This window comes from Leishmania major, chromosome 34 (assembly GCF_000002725.2).
Source record: "Leishmania major strain Friedlin complete genome, chromosome 34".
NCBI classification, from domain to species: domain Eukaryota; phylum Euglenozoa; class Kinetoplastea; order Trypanosomatida; family Trypanosomatidae; genus Leishmania; species Leishmania major.
In genome coordinates this window covers 317,501-338,807 of record NC_007286.2, presented here as the reverse complement: position 1 = coordinate 338,807, position 21,307 = coordinate 317,501, and the positions used below count along the sequence as shown (strand labels likewise).

The 21,307-nt window shown below is 53.8% G+C and overlaps 8 protein-coding genes across 8 annotated transcripts in view; 1 reads left to right on the top strand and 7 right to left on the bottom strand.

The window, feature by feature from the left end:
- Positions 1–1,795: 1,795 nt before the first annotated feature.
- LMJF_34_0750 (conserved hypothetical protein) lies at positions 1,796–3,205 on the bottom strand (the record flags this gene model as incomplete). The annotated part of the gene is made up of 1 exon (XM_001686115.1): positions 1,796–3,205. The coding sequence occupies one exon, from the start codon at positions 3,203–3,205 to the stop codon at positions 1,796–1,798; it is 1,410 nt and encodes a 469-aa protein (XP_001686167.1).
- Positions 3,206–4,377: 1,172 nt separating this feature from the next.
- LMJF_34_0740 (conserved hypothetical protein) lies at positions 4,378–5,784 on the bottom strand (the record flags this gene model as incomplete). Its single annotated transcript, XM_001686114.1, has 1 exon — positions 4,378–5,784. The coding sequence occupies one exon, from the start codon at positions 5,782–5,784 to the stop codon at positions 4,378–4,380; it is 1,407 nt and encodes a 468-aa protein (XP_001686166.1).
- Positions 5,785–6,837: 1,053 nt separating this feature from the next.
- Positions 6,838–7,470, bottom strand: LMJF_34_0730 (conserved hypothetical protein; the record flags this gene model as incomplete). The annotated part of the gene is made up of 1 exon (XM_001686113.1): positions 6,838–7,470. One exon carries the CDS (start codon positions 7,468–7,470, stop codon positions 6,838–6,840), a length of 633 nt encoding a protein of 210 aa, XP_001686165.1.
- A 1,639-nt stretch (positions 7,471–9,109) lies between these two features.
- Positions 9,110–10,567, bottom strand: LMJF_34_0720 (conserved hypothetical protein; the record flags this gene model as incomplete). The annotated part of the gene is made up of 1 exon (XM_001686112.1): positions 9,110–10,567. The coding sequence occupies one exon, from the start codon at positions 10,565–10,567 to the stop codon at positions 9,110–9,112; it is 1,458 nt and encodes a 485-aa protein (XP_001686164.1).
- Positions 10,568–11,088: 521 nt separating this feature from the next.
- Positions 11,089–13,398, bottom strand: LMJF_34_0710 (conserved hypothetical protein; the record flags this gene model as incomplete). The annotated part of the gene is made up of 1 exon (XM_001686111.1): positions 11,089–13,398. One exon carries the CDS (start codon positions 13,396–13,398, stop codon positions 11,089–11,091), a length of 2,310 nt encoding a protein of 769 aa, XP_001686163.1.
- Positions 13,399–13,924: 526 nt separating this feature from the next.
- Positions 13,925–14,407, bottom strand: LMJF_34_0705 (conserved hypothetical protein; the record flags this gene model as incomplete). Its single annotated transcript, XM_001686110.1, has 1 exon — positions 13,925–14,407. One exon carries the CDS (start codon positions 14,405–14,407, stop codon positions 13,925–13,927), a length of 483 nt encoding a protein of 160 aa, XP_001686162.1.
- Positions 14,408–14,773: 366 nt separating this feature from the next.
- On the bottom strand, positions 14,774–15,463 carry LMJF_34_0700 (conserved hypothetical protein; the record flags this gene model as incomplete). The annotated part of the gene is made up of 1 exon (XM_001686109.1): positions 14,774–15,463. One exon carries the CDS (start codon positions 15,461–15,463, stop codon positions 14,774–14,776), a length of 690 nt encoding a protein of 229 aa, XP_001686161.1.
- A 3,401-nt stretch (positions 15,464–18,864) lies between these two features.
- LMJF_34_0690 (conserved hypothetical protein) overlaps positions 18,865–21,307 on the top strand; it is a gene marked incomplete at both ends in the record, with an annotated part of 9,504 nt that continues 7,061 nt past the window's right edge. The window contains one exon of the mRNA XM_001686108.1: positions 18,865–21,307. This exon is cut by the window's right edge and continues 7,061 nt beyond it. Within this exon, the coding sequence (XP_001686160.1) occupies positions 18,865–21,307 (2,443 nt within the window).

Below are 21,307 nucleotides of genomic sequence, written 5' to 3'. Positions count from 1 at the left end.
CAACAGAGCACGACAGTTCGTTTTCCGCTGTTTCAGCCTCTTCCTTTTCTGCTTGGTTTGGACTTTGCGTCTGTGCGTGGATGCGTGTTCCCTCGGCTCCGGGGAACGCCCGCAAAGCCGATTGGCGGGGATTCTATTCCTTTCCCGGCGCGAGTCCATCCTCCCGGTCATACAGCAGGAGTCGAGCCCCACCCCAGCCCTCCCCGGCCCTGCCACAGGCCCACCTCGCGTGGTGCAATCCAGCCATAGACACATGCCTTACAGCAACGCGCACACCCAGTCACCTCAGCGCCGCCCCGGCCTCGCAGGTCGCCTCGCAGCCACACCCATCACGCAGGCCACCACCCCGTGCACCCCCTCGCGCGGTGCCCCAGGCCCCCCCACCACACACACCAGCGGGCAGTGCGACGGCCAGCTGCGACGCCTTCCAGTCACGCTGGCACTGCGCCCATCACGTCGATGGCGCCGACGTGTTCAGCGTCGCGGGTCGCTCCGACGCAGCGCCGTCCACGACCTCACTGCCGACATCAGTAGCAATGCATCGCTCGGACCTCCCCACGTCGTGGGCACGGGACCCTGTCACCACCAGAAGCGGCTCGGCATTTGGCAAGCACAGGAGGCGGAGGGAGGCTGCTCGGCTTCTCCACGCACACACTCAGAGAGAGAGAGTGGGAGGGGATGTGCTGGGCCCTGTGACACCACCACGCCCTGAGCGGTGTGGCCCGTCATCAAGGGCAGCGAAAGGGAGACTTATAGCCAAAAGAGTGGAACAAGTGGGAAAGTGAGGGGAAGCAAACAAAAGGAAGACTCGCCCTTGGCGACAATCCAAGCGAGCGAGACGATAGTGTTGCAGTTCGATATCTTATAATGATACTAACGAAAGCGACGGCAACGGGACAAGAAACGAAAACTGAGCGAGAGCAGGCGAAACACACAGAAATAAAGCAGAGATAGGCGAGGCAGAACGACAGCAAGTCGCAACCAACGGGGGCCTGAGTAGGCGTGTCTCACCCTTCACAAGGTGTCTGTCTCTCTCAAAACACTCCGAGAGGCCGCTGCATACTCGCGTAGACGGGCCTAGAAGCGAGCGGGAAGGAGTGAAGCCTCGTCGACGAAGAGCAGGTGCAAAAAGCAAGAGATGAACAGAAAACCCCCTCCAATGAGTGGAGGCGTGCCGCGGGGTGGTCTCTCTTCACCGTGTGTGGGTGTGAGTAGGTGTGCAGTTGTGTGCACAGAGGGCGAGGACCAAGCAGAAAAACAAGAGAGATCCAGAAGAGAGGATGAAGGTGTCGTCACGCTCACTGGCGCTCGAGTAACGCGGCGGCGTCAAGAAAACACCGTCAGAGAGCGACACTGAAGAGCAAGTGCATGAGAGGCGGCATGGCATGTAAGGACGGTCGCCGAACGAAGAATAAGAGCGACCTTGAATACATAAGAGAAGTAGTAAGAGAGATGGTCTGCACAGAAGGTGGAGCTTCCTTGCCAAGACCCATCTTTCAGGCCGTCGAGTCTGTCTTGACAGGCTTGCCGCTCGCTGAGGTTGGGTGAAGGGCGACCAGGCACACGACGCCTTTCACGCTTGTTTGGGGGGAGGAGGGGGGTCCTAATGATGGGTGCAAACGATCCAATGCGAATGCGATATCGCTTGAATCCTAATGGAGGCCCCTGGGAACGCCTTGCTCTTGCGAGCAGTTTACTGAGTAGCACCCTGTCAGGCATGCAGAGAAAAGAGCCGAGGAGCAGACGCCATCATGGGCGTCACTCAAAAGCAGTGACGTTACATTCAGGTGTCCACTCACTGTAAGCTCCTCTCGATTCTCTTCCTCTCCGAATACGCTACCTTGGCCGGGTGCGTGTGTGTGCTGAGATGCATCGTCGCCGTGAGCATAGTCTTGCACCGCCCCTCCGGCTCTGCTTGAATGAGCTGCTCTACCAGATCTTGCCGCTCCACAATGTGAGCCCCTTTCGCACATGCAACGCGGACAAGGTCGCTTGGGTGCTTCCAGTACACCTTGAAGATGTCTTCGGCAAACTTAGGGTAGTTCACCAGAGCAAGGTACACAATCGTGTAGGCCAACTGACCAATGATCTTGTTCGAGCTCAGCTGGTCCTCAGAGACGCGAAACACACGCTCCAGCTCTGGTGCTTTCTGCGACGCCGCCGTCAGGAACTTCAACTCCTCCAGCAGCTCTCGCTCCCCCTTGACAGTGTTTTCGCGGGCGAAGGTGGCGAGCACATCCACCGGCATGTCGAGTGGGTATGAGGTCCCCATCACCTGATTGAACCGTTGCGCTAGCGGGCGTCCACCACAGAGTCGGGTGTTTGTGGGGTAGTTGATAGTGCAGAAGATGGGCATCTCCAGCAGAATGTCATCCACGTCGTCGCCGGGCAAATGCGATTGCCGGTGATCCACCTGAAGGTCGAGACGGGTGTGAAACATCAGCAATGACTTTGAGTAAACGGTACGGAACGCGGCCATGCGCAGGGGGGTGTCCTCCAGGTACTCGTTGCCATCGCTGAGCAGCATAGGCCACCCAAACACAAACGGGTTTTTCTTCATCAGTTGATCCTCCGTGACGCGAAAGTGCGGCGTGAGGCCGAGGAAGATGCTATGCTCATTGGGGTAGTCCAGCTCCACCGACCGAGGATCGCGCTTGCGCATGTCCTCGATAAACTTGTTCTTCATGTGCGATGGACTCAAGGTGCCGATCAGCTTCTCGTCCATCTGAGTTTCAATACGGTTCTGCACCTCCTCGTAGTACGGAAGATACTTCTTCATATGCTCCGCGTCCACATCGAGGAACTCGGAGAAGACCTTCTTCAATGCCTCCAACGTCGGCTTTACCGTGTGCCACAGCAGCGGAGGAAAGTGTTCAGAGAGCTGGATCATTACCTTCTCCGTGGGGCTGTTGTGGTCCCAGAGAAGCGTGCAGGCGCGCTGCGGCTCGTTCACGATTGGGGAGTCCTCGCGGTCTGGAAAAACGAACGCCTCCCCAATGACGGTGTACTCGGTGTCTTCGTTGCCCAGACAAAGTCGATTTCGCAGGATACTGCTCATCCGCATCGGATCCCACAGCTCCTTGTCAAAAGTGAAACGCTTGCGACGCCAGGAGAGCTCATCATACACCTTGATGTCATACGAGACGGACTTTTCGGTAGTTTTGGCGTCCTGCCGGAGCTGCTCGATCCACGCCGGGGGCTGCATGGCAGCTGCTCCATAGTGCACTTGGGTGTGAGCAAGCTGGCGGTGGGCGTAAAAAGCTGCGGGGGTAGAAACGCGCGCTGCCCTTCGCAAGGCAACACACGCGGAAAAGCGCAGCATTGCCAAGCACGATGGTGCCTCTAACCAAAAAGTGTTGACGATACCGTCCCCTATCCCTCTTTTCTCCGTCGCGTGCGAAGTAGTAGCGGGGACGCGTTGATGAAAGGAGTTATGCGGTGTATCACTTTTCCTGCCGCGGCCCCTTTTTGTATCGGGTTACTTGCTTCTTTTCGTGGTGTTCACAACGCCGCTTTGGTGTCGAATCCCCATCACACCCAGAAAAAAAGATAAACACGCTTGCAGAAGAGTTGAAAAAGCGAGGCAATCAACAGCAAGACGTGAACCTTTGTGTGTGTGTGCGAAGCTGAGCGCACCTGCACACACACACACACACAACACGAGCACCTTTAGATCGAACACAGTGGTCAGTTCGTTATTCTGCAGTAACGAAAGGGGCGAAAGGAAAAAAAAATGGAGCAGCAGCAGCAGGGGGGAAGCGAGTGAGCCATTTCGTACGAAAGGCGCGGCGCAGGAGTGGAAAAGGCAGAGAAGGAAAAGCCAGAGGAGAGTACCATAGCTTGTGTGCATGTGCTTCTTAGTCGTGAGCGTTCCATTACATCCTCCGTCTCTCGCGTTCGCGCACTCCCTTCTCCCTCACACGTAAAGCCTCGTGGTGCAGCCTGCAGCGGCCATATGGCCAGAAGGACGACAACAGCATTCATCAGCGGCATGCAATGCAGCGCGTCGACGCGCATAGATGAAAATGCACGCATGATTCTTGCACCTCGCTCACACCGGAGAATGAGAAGTGGGAACTACGAAAGACGCCTCCAACGCACTGCATCTTTCGATGTTACGTTTTTTGTTTCGTTTCCTTGTGCGTCCGTGTGTTATACGCCGTCGTGTTTCCGATTTAGTACAGAAATTACACGAATGTATCCCTGTGGGTGGGTGGGTGCCTGTGGAGAGCTCCGCGCTGGTCATTCCTTTCTCGCTGCCTGTATACGCGCACAGCTTAGTGAGCAGCAGATAATCTGTTGGGAGGCCTGAAGCACTGCCATCCTGGCGCAGCGACGGCCAAGACCACCTCTTCATCCCGTGGACGCCTTTCTCTCTCAGAGGGAGAGCAGATCGGTCGGGTCCGCCTCCGACGGCGCCTCGTAGGCGATTGTGGGCAGATTATGGCAATCGATAGCGCGTGTGACCTCGGCGGTAAAGAGGCGGCCGTAGCTCTTTTCGTAGCGCAGCGGCGTCTTGTCCTCTGCCGTGCTAGAAAACGCTGACACCATGAGCGGCACAACCGGCATGAAGTGCCGCTCCAATGCGGTCAGCTCCCACAACGTGGAGCTCAGCGCGTGTGTTTCTAGCAACTTTGCGCGGTCGTCGAAGGGATCACGGCCATCGAAAAGAGCTGCGGTGTCGCGCATCGCTTGCGCCTTGGCAGACTGTGCCGTGACGGTATCCGTGTCTTGGTCGGCCATGTCGTCAGGGATTACAGCCTCTCGGCTGCTCCGGTGAATGAGAGCTAGGCAGTTGGGATGGGACTGCAACACCTTGCGAAGAAAGGGAAGACTGAAGTAAAGCGTCGGCGCAGGTGCCATCAGCGACACCTGTGCCACGCGCTTGATAACGCTTGCTGCAATGTAGGACGGTACACGAAGCGACGTCATGGAGAGATCCAGAAGCCGGAACAACTCATACCGATACCGCGAAGCGAACACGTCGGGTGTCAAGAGACTGTAGAGTTGCTCGTAGTAATTCGGGTACTCAAGCCCGTGATCGAGCATGAGTAGAAAGAGTCCTTGCAGCGAAAGGATCGAGATGATGCCGCCGCTGCTGAAACAGCCGGTGAGGTAGTCTGCTAGCACAAGCGGGTTCGTGAGGTAGGGAAGAACAACAGACCCCACCCGGTGCAGCAGATGAACGTGAAGCGCAGCCTCCCCAGCTTTCTCCACGCACAGCATCCACACAAACGTAAAGGAGTGCTTGTGTGCCCTCTCCGAGAAGACAGAGAGAACGCTAGTGGCATTGAGTTGCAGCTTGCGCCGCTCTGAGGCGTTGGAGTGCACATAGGCGTCGCTCGACTCCAACGCCGCACGCTCTTTTTTCAAAAATCCCCACCGCAGCTTCATGTGATCGAGCTGCGGCAAAGTGCGGGTGCACAAGAGTACAAAGCAATTCGTGACCAGCGTCGATAGCGACGTGCCATCTTGATCGCGTGACCGCTTGCGTTGCTGACGCTCCACAAAGTTGCTGACCGTACGATAGATCAAAAACCACACATCGTCTTCGGCTGGCGTAGCCTTGTCGGCACCGAGGCGAGTGCACAAAGCCTCGCGCAGCTCCGCCACACGCGGACTACACTCATCAGGCGTGGTGTGGTCACGGGGAGCCTTCACAAGGGGTGACTGCAGCGCCTGTTCAACGATCGGGGAAACCTTCGCTTCAAATGTCCGGCACAGATCCGCATACGTTCTACACTTATCACAAGTGCGCAAGGCGCTGCTCAGTTTCGCCTCCATGAGCGCGCGCGGAGAAGTTGAAAAGGTTCGAACGGAAAGAGAGAATAGCAAGCCACAAGCCGAAAAAGCACAACACACCTCTGGCCTTACGTTGCAGATGACTTTATATGGTGCTCACACTGCTTGCGTGTGTGTGCATATACATGTCCTGCCCGTCAGGGATAAGTTTCGCAGTGCCGACAAGCAGGTGGCACGCGTGATGAGAAGCCGTGCAAGAGAGAGTGCAGGAGAGAAGTGGAAGAGCACTGTAATCGTTTGTTCATGGGGAAGGGGCGATTCCAGCAGCTCAAAGCTCCTGTTTGGAAAGCAGCACCCCGTCATCCGCGCACACCTAGCTTTGGGCACGAGCGGATTTCGCGCAAATAGGGGAAACAGAAGCGGGACGTTCGGAGTCTATGCTACTCGCCTCATCTCGCTCTCTTTTTTGTGTTCGTTTCAGCGGCAGCAAACATACTCGTGTCACGTGGTGGTCGCCCTTGTTGGTGCCATCCCTCCTCGTCAGCGCGGCAGCCTCGTTCGTACTACGAAAAGCACATTTTGCTCTATATGGGGTTGATGTCCTTCGTGGCTGAAGCTGTTGCCTTTTCGGAAACAAATGTAAGTGTCAGCGTTTAAAAATGAAGCAACAGCCAATGGTGGAGAGATGCAAGAGCCCGGGGGTACCCAGACACGAGAGAAAGCGAACGTGCGCAGCCTCACAGCCAGCGACACTCCAAAAAAGTGTGTGTGTGCGTGTGTGGTGTCGGTAGGTCCATCTTTGAGAAACATCAAGACACCCGGAATGCACTACACACAAACGCGCCAAATGTGCGTTCCCCCCACCACCACCACCACCCGCCCCATCTTGAAAAAAAAAAACACGGGCAAGCATCTTTACCCAGCCCCAAGAGAGCAAGCACAACAATAAAAGAACCACGTGTGTCAAAGCCCGCAGAAAAGGAAGCCTTGTGAACCCCGGTGCGACAGAGAGCGCATAAAGTGTCTTCAGATGTGCCCGAGGCCAATGTCACCTTTAGGCGGTACTATCCGTCGTTTTTTCAGGGATGCCTCTACTCACTTGTCCAAGTTCAACAGCATCGTGATCAAGGGAGGGCAGTTTGCAGTCCCCTCCTCGCTGTCAGCGGTCACTTGAGCCACCAGTGCCGTAATGTCGTCGAGCTTTCCGCCGGTGTAGCGGTATCCAGCTTCCTCTGCGTGCCGCGCAAAAGGTGAAAAGTAGCGGCGGTCTTGTCCGTTTCGAAAAGCCTCCTGGCCGATAGTTTCAGCTACATTGCGGCACCCTGTCGCTGGCACCTCGCCGAGATGTTCAAGGAGGCGGTCCAGCTCAACGTTGTCCAGCACACCGTCGCTCACGCAAAGGAAGATGTCGCCGGCGCGCACTTCGATCTTGGCCTGCTCCCCAGCGCTAGGCGGATCCTCAGGGAGCTGGTACGGGCAGTTGAAGGAGTGCTGCTGAATCTCTGTACGATACAGAAGCTTGCCCTGCCGCAAAATCACCAGTCCACAATCACCTAAGTTCAGTAATGACGCATGCGTGTTGTCCACAATGGTCGCCAGAGCAACAGGACAGCCGCCAGGCTGCCTCGCATCATTTGCCTTCTTGTACCCGTAGTTGAGAGCCGCGAGGGCGGTAGCTCGTTTTGAGCGACTGGCTTCTCTCTCTACATACTCCAGCGCGAAACGCATCACATTGCGTGTGTAGATGGCAGGCTCAATGCCATAAGACGCGTATCCGCCAACGCCGTCAGCCACACCGATGCAGTAAGGATGAAACGCGTAGGCATCCTCTCCGCCACGGTACGCCTTTTTTGGATGCGGAATAGCACAGGCGCCGCGATGGCCGAAGCGGAGAGCCACTTGCGATGCGCACCTCAACGTTCGCGTACTCGAAATCATGTGTTTCGCCTCTGGAGGGAGTGCCTATTTCGACGAGAAATCAGATGAGTAAGAAGCGCACAGGACACGAAGAAAGACAACGCAGCTACTGTCTCTCCTCTTACAACTGTTTATTGTGCTTGGCAGATAATTTTCTCCTAAGTCTCAATGGGATACGCATCGTAATATATATATATATATATATATGCATGCCGGAACTTGCAGGGAGTCCAGCTTGCTTGCACCTCACCGTGAGCCGAAGGCAGCAGTGTCCCTTGTGGCCCTTTAGATTATGCAAGCAGAAGTAAGAAAGCAGATGAGAAGGAGAGTGGAGGGTGGGGACAGGAATGCACCCACCTGCTTGGAGATGACAGCTTGGCCCTTCCTCTCGGTCGGCCGATAGTGATTCTTGATGCGCACCGCCTATGCTTTGCTGCGCACAAGAAAAAGTGAGTGGGGGCGAGTGCGTGCAAGCTTCACTCCACTTGCAGAAATGCGATTCGTGTGCATTGGTTGTTTAAGGCGCGTCGTCGTGGAGCACACGTCATACAGAGTGGAAGCAACGGTCAACAAAAAGGAAAACTCGCGCTCAAGGTTCGTGCCGCATTCGATAATCGCGCATAGCGAATGCATGGTGTTGAGGCGAAAGAGAGCGACAGGAAAAGGACAAAGAAGCGAATCGAGAGCAGGCCGCCCTCCTTCCAGGATAACGCAGTTCCCAATTGCGTCATTTTACAAGCCTGGTAATGTGCCTCTCGTGCTCTAGTCCTCCGCCACGGTCGTGCCAGGAAGCGTGAGACACCGCAATCGTGACCACATCACCGCGAAGAGAAAAACACTTGTAGAAGCACTGCTGACGAAGGACTCACACACAACCGTAGAGTAATGGAGGAGAGATCAGCCGGTGATGTTCGCATTCGACTAGGTGGTCACGCACGCTGCGCGAAGTGCACCTGCGCTATCAGACCTCGCTTCCCTCAGCAAGACGAGAGAGCTAGGGGTTCTGTGCTGTTTCTCTCTACTTACCATGCATACTGTGAAGTGTAGCGCGAAGCAGCAGCACGCCTGCACCGCACGTTCTGGTCCGATTTCGAACCAAGATCACTACCAGCCTTCAACCCGGTGCAGCCTGCACGTAGAGGGACAAAAAGAGTGAAAGTGCCTTTCCCTTCAGAAGCAGCAGCCGAGAGCGTGCATGTGTGTGCCATGCTTTTTCCTTCCTCGATCGAGAGACGAGAGTTAGGATCACCTGTAAGAGCAACGACGACTGCTTTGTGCGTCATCCTCTTGCTGAATGAGTCGTCATTTCGGCAAGAGAGTGCAGACCCGTCGAGAAACTCGCAAGAATCACAGCGGCAAGTAAGCCACACAGCTTCGTTTCACGCATCCTCGCTGAGCCTCTGCTCAACGCCACCACACAGAACGCATCGAGCTGCTCACCCTATAATCGTCACTTGAGTCGCTCCTCCTTTTTCGTGCCGTCGGCATAAGTTATCACGCGCACACCATCCGCGCGATCTAAAATCGAAGTGTTGTTTGGGTACTCGAAAAGCGTGTCACCGTTCACAAACACTGTCGTTGTCAAACTCTCCGTTTGGAATACCTTGGTGCCGTCGGGGAGAGCCTTTGTCACGCTCCCGTTGTTGTAGTGGTACTCCCACGTTCCATCCGCCTGCTGCACAGCGCGTGGTTCTGCAGCGGCGGCGCCTGTTGCTGTGTTGTCAGCTGGCTGCGCAGAGTTAGAGGCAGTGTTTGCGGCGGTTGCCTCCGCGCTAGGGGCCGCCACTGCAGCTGTTTGAGTATTGGCTTCTCCTAGCGCGCTGTTCTCTGCCTTTGCTGAAGATGACGTCACAGCCGCGGCAGCTGAAAGGTTCGGTTCGCTTGCTGACGATGCGACAAATGAGTTCGAAGATGTGATTGTCACCGAGTCCGTCGCATGAATCACTGCGCCGCTGTTTTTCAGCTGGCTCATTGCCCGCACTGCCGCAACATGCTCTTTTTCTTTTCGATGCTCACGCTGTGTTTGGGTGCGCTCCTTGGAGCTGTAGTAAGCTAACGCAGACGTGAGCTGCGTTTCAACAAATTTCCAGTTCATTGCGCATAGTGCTTCCTCTGCGATGGCAGATTGAATGGAAGAGAGCTTTACTTGCGCCACGTTCCCTGCTCGATCATTTCCCTCCTCTGTTGTTGCAAGCGCACCTAATGTCTTACGCGTACGAGCCGCGTGGCGCCATGCAGGAGCGTCATCAGCATCGACGGCGTCGCCACCTTTTCCAGAGCGACATGCAATCTGTTCACACAAGCGCTTCTCTGTCATGTTAATCACAGCAAGCGGCCAGAGACCGTGTACCAGGGGAACCTTGCAAGCTGGAAGGTTCAGCAGGCGCACAGCACCATGTTCGCTACCGCTGATAGGAGGGGTGTACACGATCCACAGTCGCCCAGGGCTCATGGCGCCTGTTGAATGAAGCATCACACTATCCTTGAACGCAGCGACAGACCCGTAGCTGCGTTCAATCGCCTCTAGCAAGAGCTTTGGAAGCGCTGCAGTACCAACGACGCCGTTGCTGGATGCCCCGTTCCGGTAGTGTTGCGCTTCCGCACACTTCTTCTCGAAATAATCACAGAAAGACAAAGAGGAAACGTAGTGCACGCGCTCGCGCACGCAGTTCAGACACGGTCGCGCCGCAAAGCTGGATTCTTTCCCAATGAGCGGCAACGGCAGTTTCTTCGAGAGGACAGGGCAGTCGCGTGAGTGGTTCGTCACCGACCGTGCTGCTGTAGCCGAGTACGCTGTGGACACGATCAGCGACGCCACTGAATGCGTGGCTGCACCGGTTCTTCTACCAGCGAACGACAACAGTGGGAGAAGCCGTCGCAGCTCTGCGGCAGCGGCTTCGGGACGCATGAAGAGAAGCAGAGTGCGAGCGCGCAGCATAATGTCTGCTCTTTCGGTAGTGTTTCTCCTCGAGGTTCTGTTGCAGCAATCGGATCCGAAGAAAATCCAGTGAGTTACAGTTTGTCTCTTGTTTCGTGATCGCTGTTGTTGTCGGCGCAGGTGCCCCCCCCCTTCCCCATTTAAGAAAGATGGATTGGGAAGATGAGCAAAATGAAATGAACGCGGAGAAGTATAAAAAGAGAAGTCGCATCTGAAGACATACTACTGCAACTGCTACTGTCGGTGACGCGACGCTGTCGGCTATAGCTCAATGCTTGCTTCACAAAAACTCGTCTTGCTGTCGAGGAGCACAAGGAAGACAGCATAACGCTGCAGAAGGAGTGCAAGAGTTCAATTTCAGTTTGGTCAGGCGAGAGACAATTTTCACATTGCTGGTGCATAAGTGATGAAACCTGCTATTGAACTGAGAGACCGGGGTGGGAAAAAAGAGGAAAATAGCCGAGCACCACTTGAGCTGCACGCACGGCATCCTACTGAGGAGTCAGCAAAGAGAAATCAGATAGCCGTTTCTTCGTTCGCGACTTTTTCACGCTGACACCGTAAAACCGCGCTCCTCGGCAATAGGCTTGATGGAACGGCGAGGGAGAGCGTGATTGTGAACTCGATAGCAATGAGAGTAGGCTCCTTCCAACGCTATCATCGCGAATCTGATTATCAACGTAAAAGTTCAGCCACGCAGTCGCGTTGACAAGCGACAACCTTTTCTCATTCGCTGCCGAGATAATAGGCTTTCCTGCGATCCGAAAGAAGGCTTTGGGGACCTTGGAATACCTGCTAGCACACCGGAGCAGTCGCATCAAGTGGCTTTCCTCGCAGTTTTGAGCAGCCCGGATGAGCACCCTGCCAAGGCTCTCCATCTCTTGACTGGAGGCAACAGACTCGAATGCTGCTATGACATCGCCAGCAGAGAGGGCACCTCGCTCGATAGGCTCTCGAGCTTGCAGCTCGACAACCACCTCTGCTCTTTTGCCGCCCCGTGATGGCAGAAACGTGAAGAGCAGTATCAAATCCGAAGTCGTACTGTCTGCGAGTGAAATCCGGTTGAGAGCTGCAACCACATCTGGGAAAAGCAAAAGAGACTGTCGCTGCTTCGCGGTGCTGCAACTCAACAGAGCTAAAATGTCATCTGACGAAACGTTGGCGATGTGGCCTAAGCTCTCAATGAGCTCTGATTGCTCAAGAAGAGGCGTAAGCCTCAAATTACGCGCTGCTTTAGCTGCGGCCACCACATCAAGTGTGCGAGGAGTTTTTCGCTTCAGCTCTTCGAGCACACGTTGAAACGCGACAGCGTCGCGAACGCCGAGATCAGATAGGGCTGAGAGAACCAAGCAGAGATCCTCTGCGTGGCAGCTGCTGACAGACCGTAGTACCCGGCCCAGCACGACCTTTCTCACCCAACGATTTGAACTCGTTGTTTGACCTGCATGGCGAAGGAAATACATTGCAGCAGAAAGAGACAACTCCTGAGACTTGACAATTCGCCGCAGCAGAACAGTTTGCTGTTCATCTTCGACAAAGCAGAGCCCAGCGATCAGTAGTGCTCTATCTCTGGGAGAGAGCTCGTCATCAGCGTTGCCCTTTGGCGCGCAAGCGGTTACAAGACGCGCCCCAGCTCGGCCAATAGCTTTCTTGAGAAGAGCGGGGGGAGCCTTTATTCCGCTTCGTTGCAGTATGTACAGTGCGTGCACACTGGTGAGCTGACTGAGTTCGTTTTTTTCCACGCTGCGACGAATAGCGGGCAGCAACGAAATTAAGACGACGCCGGTGCTGATCATGACATTACACACGATGGCCGTTTCTTTTGCAGACAGCTCTCCGGCGAGTCTGCCGCTTGTCACCGCCCTGCTAAGCAAGGACGATGCCTCCTCCCGTGAGAAAAAAGACAGGCACAGCACCCACTCCATGTATTCGTCAGTGGGTGTTTCAGACTGAGACTGCTCGAGCCGCGTGCGTATGCATCTTTGCAGTGCCGCCTCCACATCTTCTAGCGAGGAAGAGCTTGAGCATGAGGCTGAATCCGAATCTCTCCGCGCATTCAGCAATTCAGCGGTGCGCTCAGGGCCAAGGTATCCACTTGCTTTGCACATTTGGCGGCAGATGGAATCCTCGATGATTGTTCCCGTGAGCATGAGCCTGACAAAAACATCAAAACAATTCGAATCATTTACCCCATCCTTCTCGATAAGTGCCTTCTGAACAGCCGCACCCCACGCTGCGTAACGCTGGGGGTTCCTTGGAGCGGCAATTCTCTTCAGCAGGCCCAGAAGGTCTGCCTCTTTCAATTCTTCCGTGGCAGACTGTAGCTGCTTTACTAATCCCTCCATCTCCTTTTGCTCCAGCGGTAAACTTTCCATCAGAGTAAGATCAAAGAAAGTTGCTTTGTTGCTAGAGGTGGAAAGGCGAAATGCCAATTCGTCGGCAGCGATTTGAGTGACCTGAGAAGATAGCCCTCTACTCACTTGCAGTGCTCGCTCGCATCCCCGCCAAAACGGCCGTGCAAAAGCAACCAGCTCCGAGTTGTCTGCAAGCTGTAAACAGCACCGGATCGCTGCTACGACACTGGGAGTACTCAGCGCTGCATCATAGTATTCCAAGTTCTCCGGTGACAAACTGATGCTCGACGCGAGCTGACGAAGCTCTTTCGCACTAACTTCGCCTGCAGAAGCTTCGAGGTGAGCAGAGAGCTTTGAGATAGTATGAGTGCCGAGAGGATATTTGATAGCGGGGAGAATGCTAGTAAGCTCCAAACCGTCTTCGAACGTCTGCAAAACACTCCCCATATCGAGGTTGCTAACATAGTCGCGAGCAAGGGAAAGTGTTGTGGCGTCACTGGCTGAGCCCATAATCCACAGCTTCAGTTGCTCAGAATGAGGGCGCCATTGCGCTGATAGTAGTAGCACAGCTCTTTTTTGAAACATCTACCCAGATGCAACGCCTAAGTAGTCGGCTGAAAACTTTTGAATAGAGCGGGTGAATTGATGTAAAACAGAGGTATACATGCTTACTGGCGCTCTGTTGCTAAAAGGAGAAGATCACGCATTCTTTTGGTTTTTTGTTGTCCAGCACACTCTTCTCTTGGTGCTGCTGCTGCTGCTTTGCTTGTACGCGTACACCTTAATTGTCGTAGTAATGTGTGATCCCGTTCTTGCACTTTGATGAGAGCGTGAAGCCCAGAAGGGTTTTAAAGGCGAGCACCTCGCCATAGCGCTACCTTTTTCGATAATATACAGCATTTATACAAGACTTGAGGGAAACCGCCCTGAAGCTCCAGAGATATATGAAGGAAAACAATCTCTATCACCAAACCTAGTTCTTCTTTTTCTCACCCCTCACACTTTCGACTTCAAGCTTGAAGCCAGGCACTCGAGCAAGCCTGGCAACACTTTGAGTAGCCCAGAAACCAAGCAGTATTGCAACACCGTTAATCCCTAGGTAGGTCGCTGAAAACGCCAAATCCATCATCAGCACATATGTTTGTAGCCACATGTAGTAAATGGCCCCCACAGCGGCAATCGATAAAAGAACGGCACTGATGACTATCGCTGAGGTGCTTTCCATTTTGTTTCCGCGCATCCCTATGAGAACCCCAAAAGCATTGACAAGGAGAACCAAGAAAGACGCGACTACTTCCATTGGGAGAGCGGCTGGTGGAAACGGTAGGTGGAGAGCTTTGAAGATTAGAAGACCCAATGTCACAATCCACCAGATTGCCGCCCATCCTATGGACGTAAGCAGCTGGAGGTGAAATGGAAAAGATGCACCCCCAGTGGTGCCGCCAGAGGCAGGCATTTGTAGGGGGTCAGTATCTACCGAGTCTTTGAAAGGGTCGATAAAAACATGGGAAAGTGGGCATAAGGGGAGGCACGGAGTATAAGAGCACCCTTTGAGCTTCTTCAGACGTGCTCATCGAGCCCTGGAGAGAATCATGCGTGACATAATACTCACGAGCATGCTATGGTGAGCGATGCTCTTCGAGAGCGAAAGAGATAAGTAGCAGTATTCTCTTGTGTGTCGCATACAGTACGAGAGAATATTCAGCACTGTTCCTGTTTGGTACTCGTTTTTGCACTGTCGCTTTAGCTGGCGGGGACGCAGCTAACCGGCAGTTATCAGAACGTTTATGGTTCCTAGCGGCTGTATTATGAGATTACACGATTACAAATTCTCGTCACTGTCGGAGGCGTCAGTTTGGGTGGTTGCTTTCCGCAGCGCAGTTCGCCTTTCACGCTCGCGCAAACTACCCAGGGATTCACGATTTTCGGCCTCTCGTCGTTTCCTTAACTTTTGTTGCAAAACGCGAGTATTGAGACCTGTGAGCCGCTGCAGCTCTTCTTCATCGGGAGCGATGTCAACAAACGCGTACTTGCTCGGTTCTCGCAGTTTCTCGAAGTGCTCAACTCTCCCTTCCGACGATTCTTGATCTGAGTCCGTGTTGGGCACGTCAGCCTTGGTGCTGGCGGCTGATGCTGCTGGGTGCTTTTGGCACTTTGCACATACTGCCTCACGTTCAGCGCACTGTTGGCAGATGCGGTGGTAAGCATGGATCACTTTATTATCCCGGCACAAGTTGCAACGGCGGCTCTGCTCTTGTGAAGTGTACTTACCATAGTCGACCTTCCATTGAATAATCTCGCAGCACCGCCGACAACACAGGCTCGCCATTACAAATTCTGTTTGTCGAGATATGCAATCCTTCTCCTGTTTGTAACGGTTTGGGTTGTACTTGGTTTTGTTCATGTAGGCCTGCCGGGGCCCAGGGGTACCATTTTTTATAACGCGCTTCATCCGAAGCGTGAAAAAGAGAAAGGAATGCGGGAAGAAGCTCACGTGCCAGGTCCTCCACATACAAGATAGATTTCGGCTTGCAAGTACAAATGCAGTTTTGGAGGAGCAAAGAACGGAGATATAAAAGTGATGGAAGTAGTGTAAGTGGAGGAAATACCGGGGAAGCTGTCGCAGAAAAGTTTGCAAAGCAGCATCATTCCATGAATAATAATACATACTTTATCAGAATGAGAAAAGGCTTCAACAGTCACGCTCCATACCGCCAAGCATCACAGTGCTACTTTTGATTGGAATTGTAAAGAACTGCCCTTAAAGTCACCGTCGCCGACGACTTGCAAGCAGCTGCTGCAGCGCAACCCTAAGCTCCGGTGAATTCCGCGTCACCGGAAACAAAGGCGCGCACTTCACGCTGCTTCTCACTGTGCTCATTAAGCTTCCTTGGAGTGGCACAGATCGAAAAGAGGGAAAGTCATTGCTCCCTGCAGACCAGTGCGAATCAGTAGCGTTGCAAAACTGTGAAACACCAAACAAAACAAAACTGCACTTGTTCATCCCACAAGCTACAGGATACTTGATGCCGGCAGCCAGCAGTCCTCAGCAACGCAGTTGACCATTGCCATATGTGGCCGGCCCTAGTTACATTCCCCCGCTGGCTGTGCTGTCAGTAGTTCTATTATCCAAAACTACGCAAAAGACATCTGCAAGTCGATGAGCTCAGCTAGGAACGGACTTTTGTGAAGGTGTTCGACACAGAGCGACAGAGAAAAAACGATTGGTCTTTCGCATTCCCCCCCCCCGCTGCCCAGGACCCTTTCCACCCTGGGCCTGTCAAACGTGTCGCTGGAACGTTATTGGCTGCAGTCCCGCCAGTACCAAGGTTCAAGTGCTTCGGCTCTTGCCCGCGCTTGCAACAATGGCTCGTGCCTGAAGTTTCTCTGCCCGACATGGCACTGTCTCCTCCACCATCTTCACTTTTGCCCTCATGATACCGGCCACCTCGCCGCGCTATTACGGGGCCTGGTACCCCACTCTTTGTGGAGAGGCCAAGATTCTGCAACTTGCTTTCGGGAAAGGTTGCACTCTTGGTGTCAGCGAGCAGGTTGGGGCAGGCGCTGTGCTGAAGAAACCTGCGGTCGTGATTACGTTTGGAGATGCTCATTGTGAATCGTGTCGACGATTCATCAAATCCTTATTTCAGCCGACGAAGAGAACACGCCCCGTGTTGAGAGACAAATTTGTTCCACTGGTGTTGTTTGACCCTCATCAGTCTACACGCGCACAGCGTAAGCTCGGCTGCGCTTAATTCACACATACACACATACTTTATGGGCATGAATGTGCCCCCACGGCACAGTGACAACTGCTTCTCCTGTAGCTGAGGTTGGCGTTTAAATCTTTCTTGGGGTGTCAAATATCGTGCGCACCTTCTAGTTTTAAGAACTTTCATCATTCTTGCATTTTTTTCGCCATGCCATTCCACCACGACCAACTCGATAGCCGCACACATACAGTCACAGCTCACCTACATCTGCTACACTGCTTCTAAATCCGTGCCGTCGAGAACGAGCCGTTCTGCCATTGCATCGGGCTATGTGTCTAACGAGGTCTTCTTATCCTCCTGCGTCCCTCCTTTGCATACGTGCTGCGTGATTGGAGTCGCAGGGACTTGGGTAAACTGAGTGCCTTGGTCCAAGCGGATCGTGCCCAGAATCCTGCTCCAAGGCGGAAGCGGTAGCGTTTGTCATGGGGGTAATAGGGGGTCACCTAGGTGTATGCCATGCGTTTTGTTTTTCTGTGTTCTTCCCATACAGCAGCCTTCAACGCGCACAGTGCATGCCCGGGTGGGAGGTGTAACAGCAAAGGCAAATTTGCGAACCATGTACGTGAAACCTGCAGCGTAAGGCGTCGATTCCATTTAGCGCAAAACAGATTTCGTTCATCTCTCGGTGACTTCTCCCGTTGGAGAGTTGGAGGCGTTCCCACGCACTGCCGAAATGGCATGGGTCTGCCGGTCCAGTCAACGCTCATTTATCTGTGTGTGTCCTCAAGTCACTCGAACCATTTGATACAAGGACATTGTGCTTGACTTGGGTATTTCTCACTGCGAGAATAGATGAAAGCAGTGTATGTGAGCTGCTCGTCTACCTCTTCGATAACTTTTTACCCGCAAAACGAACCGGAACTTAAGCACTCAAACGCAGCAATCTTGTTGCTGTTACCGCTTTTCCTGTCCTCATGTCTTTCTCAGGTCTCGAATCGGCACAGAACGAAAGCCTGCAGCTCTCCGTTTAATCGTCTGGGCAACAATCGTGTTCTGCAAAGTCACATCTGAGTCCGGCCAGTGCGCAGTTGGCTCCATGTGTAATCCGTCACCCACCGACGGAAAGCGAATACAGTAGTAAACGGGATGTAGCTTTGTTCTTTCATTTTGGTTTTGATGTCCTTGTGACCTTGCTTACTACTCTTCTTCCCTATGGACAGCATATCTATGTTTTATTTTTCTAACCGACAGAAACAACTTTCAATATCCTATTCCTGCTGTGCTTCGAACTGCGTCTTCCGTTGTCATAATAAGGCCATGAATAGCAGCATGCCCCACAAGCAAAAACAATGTCTACTGCGCTGCTTCATGCTGCTGTGACAGGGCGTCAATAACGGTGCACCGAAATGGTAACTGCTCCGCCACCTGCCAATTCTCTCTTCGCCATCTTTATCCTCACTTCTCCCCCTCTGATCATTTTGCTGATTTTCCACTGCATAGCCTACTCATACGTGCCACACCCAATTACAGGATATTGCTTCGTGGTAGCCCTCGAGAATCATAGTACCCTTTTGTCTCTAGTACATTCGTGCTTCGTTTCTTTCTCATACTACCGTTGCCTTATCACAACACATCTTGTGTTTTCATTAGCATTGTCCTCCAGTACCTGTGAGCTTTCGCTCTTTCTGTCGTTGCTTTACTTTGTGTGCTTGTGAACTTCTCCGCCACGTTCGCAGAGCGGTCTTTCTTTACTACAGCTTTCACCCTCTTCTTTCACTTCGCGCGACTTTCTCCCTTTCCCCACCTCTGCGGAACAACAGTTTCGTCACAGCCACATTGTCATCAAAGCGAAAAGCGTATATTGAATCCATTCCGGAGTACCTCACCCCAACCAGTATACAGAAAGCACCAGCTCGCTCCACAAGCGCCTTCCACAGTATTTCCATCTCGACTCACAAGGCACATTTTTCCCATTCATCATCAACAGCGCCGTTACTGTCAGCAGTGCAGTAATCACGTGCCTTCTACTCTACCACCGCGTTGCTGAGTACGGAGCACGGTGTTCGTCTCGCACCGTTCTCCACCTGCATCTCCCATACACTTATACCGAAAACCCCGAGAGTTTCGGTGTCGACTCCGAAGAAAACTACAACAGCATAGACGATATTTCTCACGCTCAGCTTTCCACCACCATACGAAAATGTCGTTTTTCAGCAGCATCAATCCCACCTTTCCCCAACTGCAAGCTGGGCAGGTGGTCGCCTACGACTACCTTCACGCTGCGAAGACGTGGCAGTGGACCCTGGGTACGGTGCGTGAGATCAAGGACTACACGGCCGTCGTGCAGCAGTGGGGCCTTCACACCGGAGACATTGACACGCTGCGCTCCATTCTCCTCAAAGAGGTCGACACGGAAAATGGACGCATGAAGAACTATCATGATATGCTGGCTATCGCACGAGAGAAGCTCGCATCCATCCGCCGTAGCAACGAGGATCGCGTTTCACACGTTCGAGGTCACTTTGACAAGGCTCGCGAAAAAGTAGAGCTCATTGACGAGGTCGATTTGCGCAAGGTCACGGCCCAGGCCGCCCCATCCCCGGTTGCTGTAGCAGTGCTGAAGGCGGTGTGGGCCGTGGCCAAGTGCAATCCCACGGCGGTCGAGTTCTACGAGTGGGCAGATGTGCAACTGGAGTACCGGAAGACAGCCGCTCTCGATGAGATCGCCAAGACAGACGTTCTGGCGAAGCTCTACCCTTCCGCGGAAAGTCTGCAGCAGTCCCTGGAGCAGGACCCCAAGCTGAACTACAAGGCGGCGGCGCGCGACTCAACGGTGGTGGCCAGCCTCCACGCGTGGGTCACCACAGCTCTTGCCTACCAGCAGGCGTACAACCTCCTGGCGCACGACAAGCGCATCCAGGAGCAGAACGACGCCATCGCAGCCGCCATTGCTGGCATGAAGGCCTGTCGCGCCAAGATCGCCAAGCTCAAGGACGAGCTGTCTTCAAAGGACACGGCTGCACTTCCCGGTCAGGTCACCTCCTTCACCAGGACGTCAGTCCTGGTGACCATTCCGTTGTCTGCCGTCATCTCTACCGTCAATGTGGCCAGCGATATGAAGGGATGCGTGCTGACAAAGGACGAGGTTGAGCAAATTCTCGTTGAAGCTAAGGCAATGCGTTTTCAGCTAAATAGTCGCATGAACTCCATTGCCTCCAGGTACGTCGAAGCAGCAGCAGAGCTGCACACACTTTCCCTTTACACGGCAGAGCTAGAAAAAAAGCGTCTCTACCTACAGGAACACTACCTTTCGTCTATTATCCGAAGTGGTGAGGCAGAAGCCAAGTGGGAACGCACTGAGGACACTCAGAAGGAAATGGATCGATTGAATGCCCTGGTTGCTGAGCTGCAAAGGCATGATGAGAGGTGGGAACCAGATTACGAAGCTGTCTCAGTGGCAACATCACACGTGAAGAAGTACCCTGGTGCCGAGTGGGCGTACTTGGTAGCAGAGAGATTCGAGGAAGTGCGTGTCGCCTTCGCCTCTGATACAGCGCTTGCAGTCCACGTTGATCCCAACTTTGTTCAACACATTAAGTTTACCCCAGAGCGTGATCAATTATGTGTGAGATGTGAGATAACCCACCCTGCCACGATGACGCGAACGGAAGTAGATGAGCGTATTTCGCAGATGCCCACACGGCTGATGAATTACATTTACAAAAACCGTGAAGCTCCAAAAACCGGTCTCGACAGGGCCGTGGCTGATATCTGCCACGCCCTGGGAATCGACGATCACAAGTTTGCTGGACTTGGCTTCGATGAGTTCGTTACCCAACTTGCCGGATTCGACTACTTAGGGGACAAAGACGCATACGAGAGCGAAATTGGGGATCTTCTCATGCTTCTCGATAAGATCAATAACGAGAACCGGTCACTTCAGTACACCCTTGAAAAGTCTGCGGAACGCTTCAAGAAGCAGGCTGTGGTGCTTCAGCGCGATCAGGACGCTCTCACCTTGCGCAACGCGGACCTTGCCGACGAGATTGACCGCCTCCAAAACCTAGTTGAAAAGCTCAAGGACCTCGCAGACAGGCAAGGCGCTCAGCTAGAACACTACCACATGCAGCAGCAGCAAGCACAACAGCTGCGCGCACACCGCAATCTCTCACCCATCCCACCCACTGCAGAGGAGCCGTTGTACGCCGTTACCATCGATGAGCTCAATACTCAGAAGTCACTCTGCGACGAAGCAACACAACGAGCTGGCGTCCTGCAGAAACAGCTTGACGAGAAGGAAGCCGCCTTCACTCAGCTCCAAAGCCACCTACGCGAAGCCCGATGCCGTAACAACGACATCGACCAGCAACTTCAACTTGCAGCCGAGCTCATCGAGAAACAAAAACAGCTACTCGCCGCCTTCCACCAGAAGCGCCGCGCAGCGCAGGACGCTCGCGCCAATGAACCGCAGCTCGCTGCCGACGCCCGCACCTCGACCCGCAATGCCCGCACAGGCAGACGCGGCCGCTCCGCTGCGCACGTGCACGCCGCCGAGGAGAGCGTCGACCCCGCCACCATTGCCGAAGAACCACTATATGCCGTCACCATAGATGAGTACAAAGCACAGCACTACGCGCTCCACC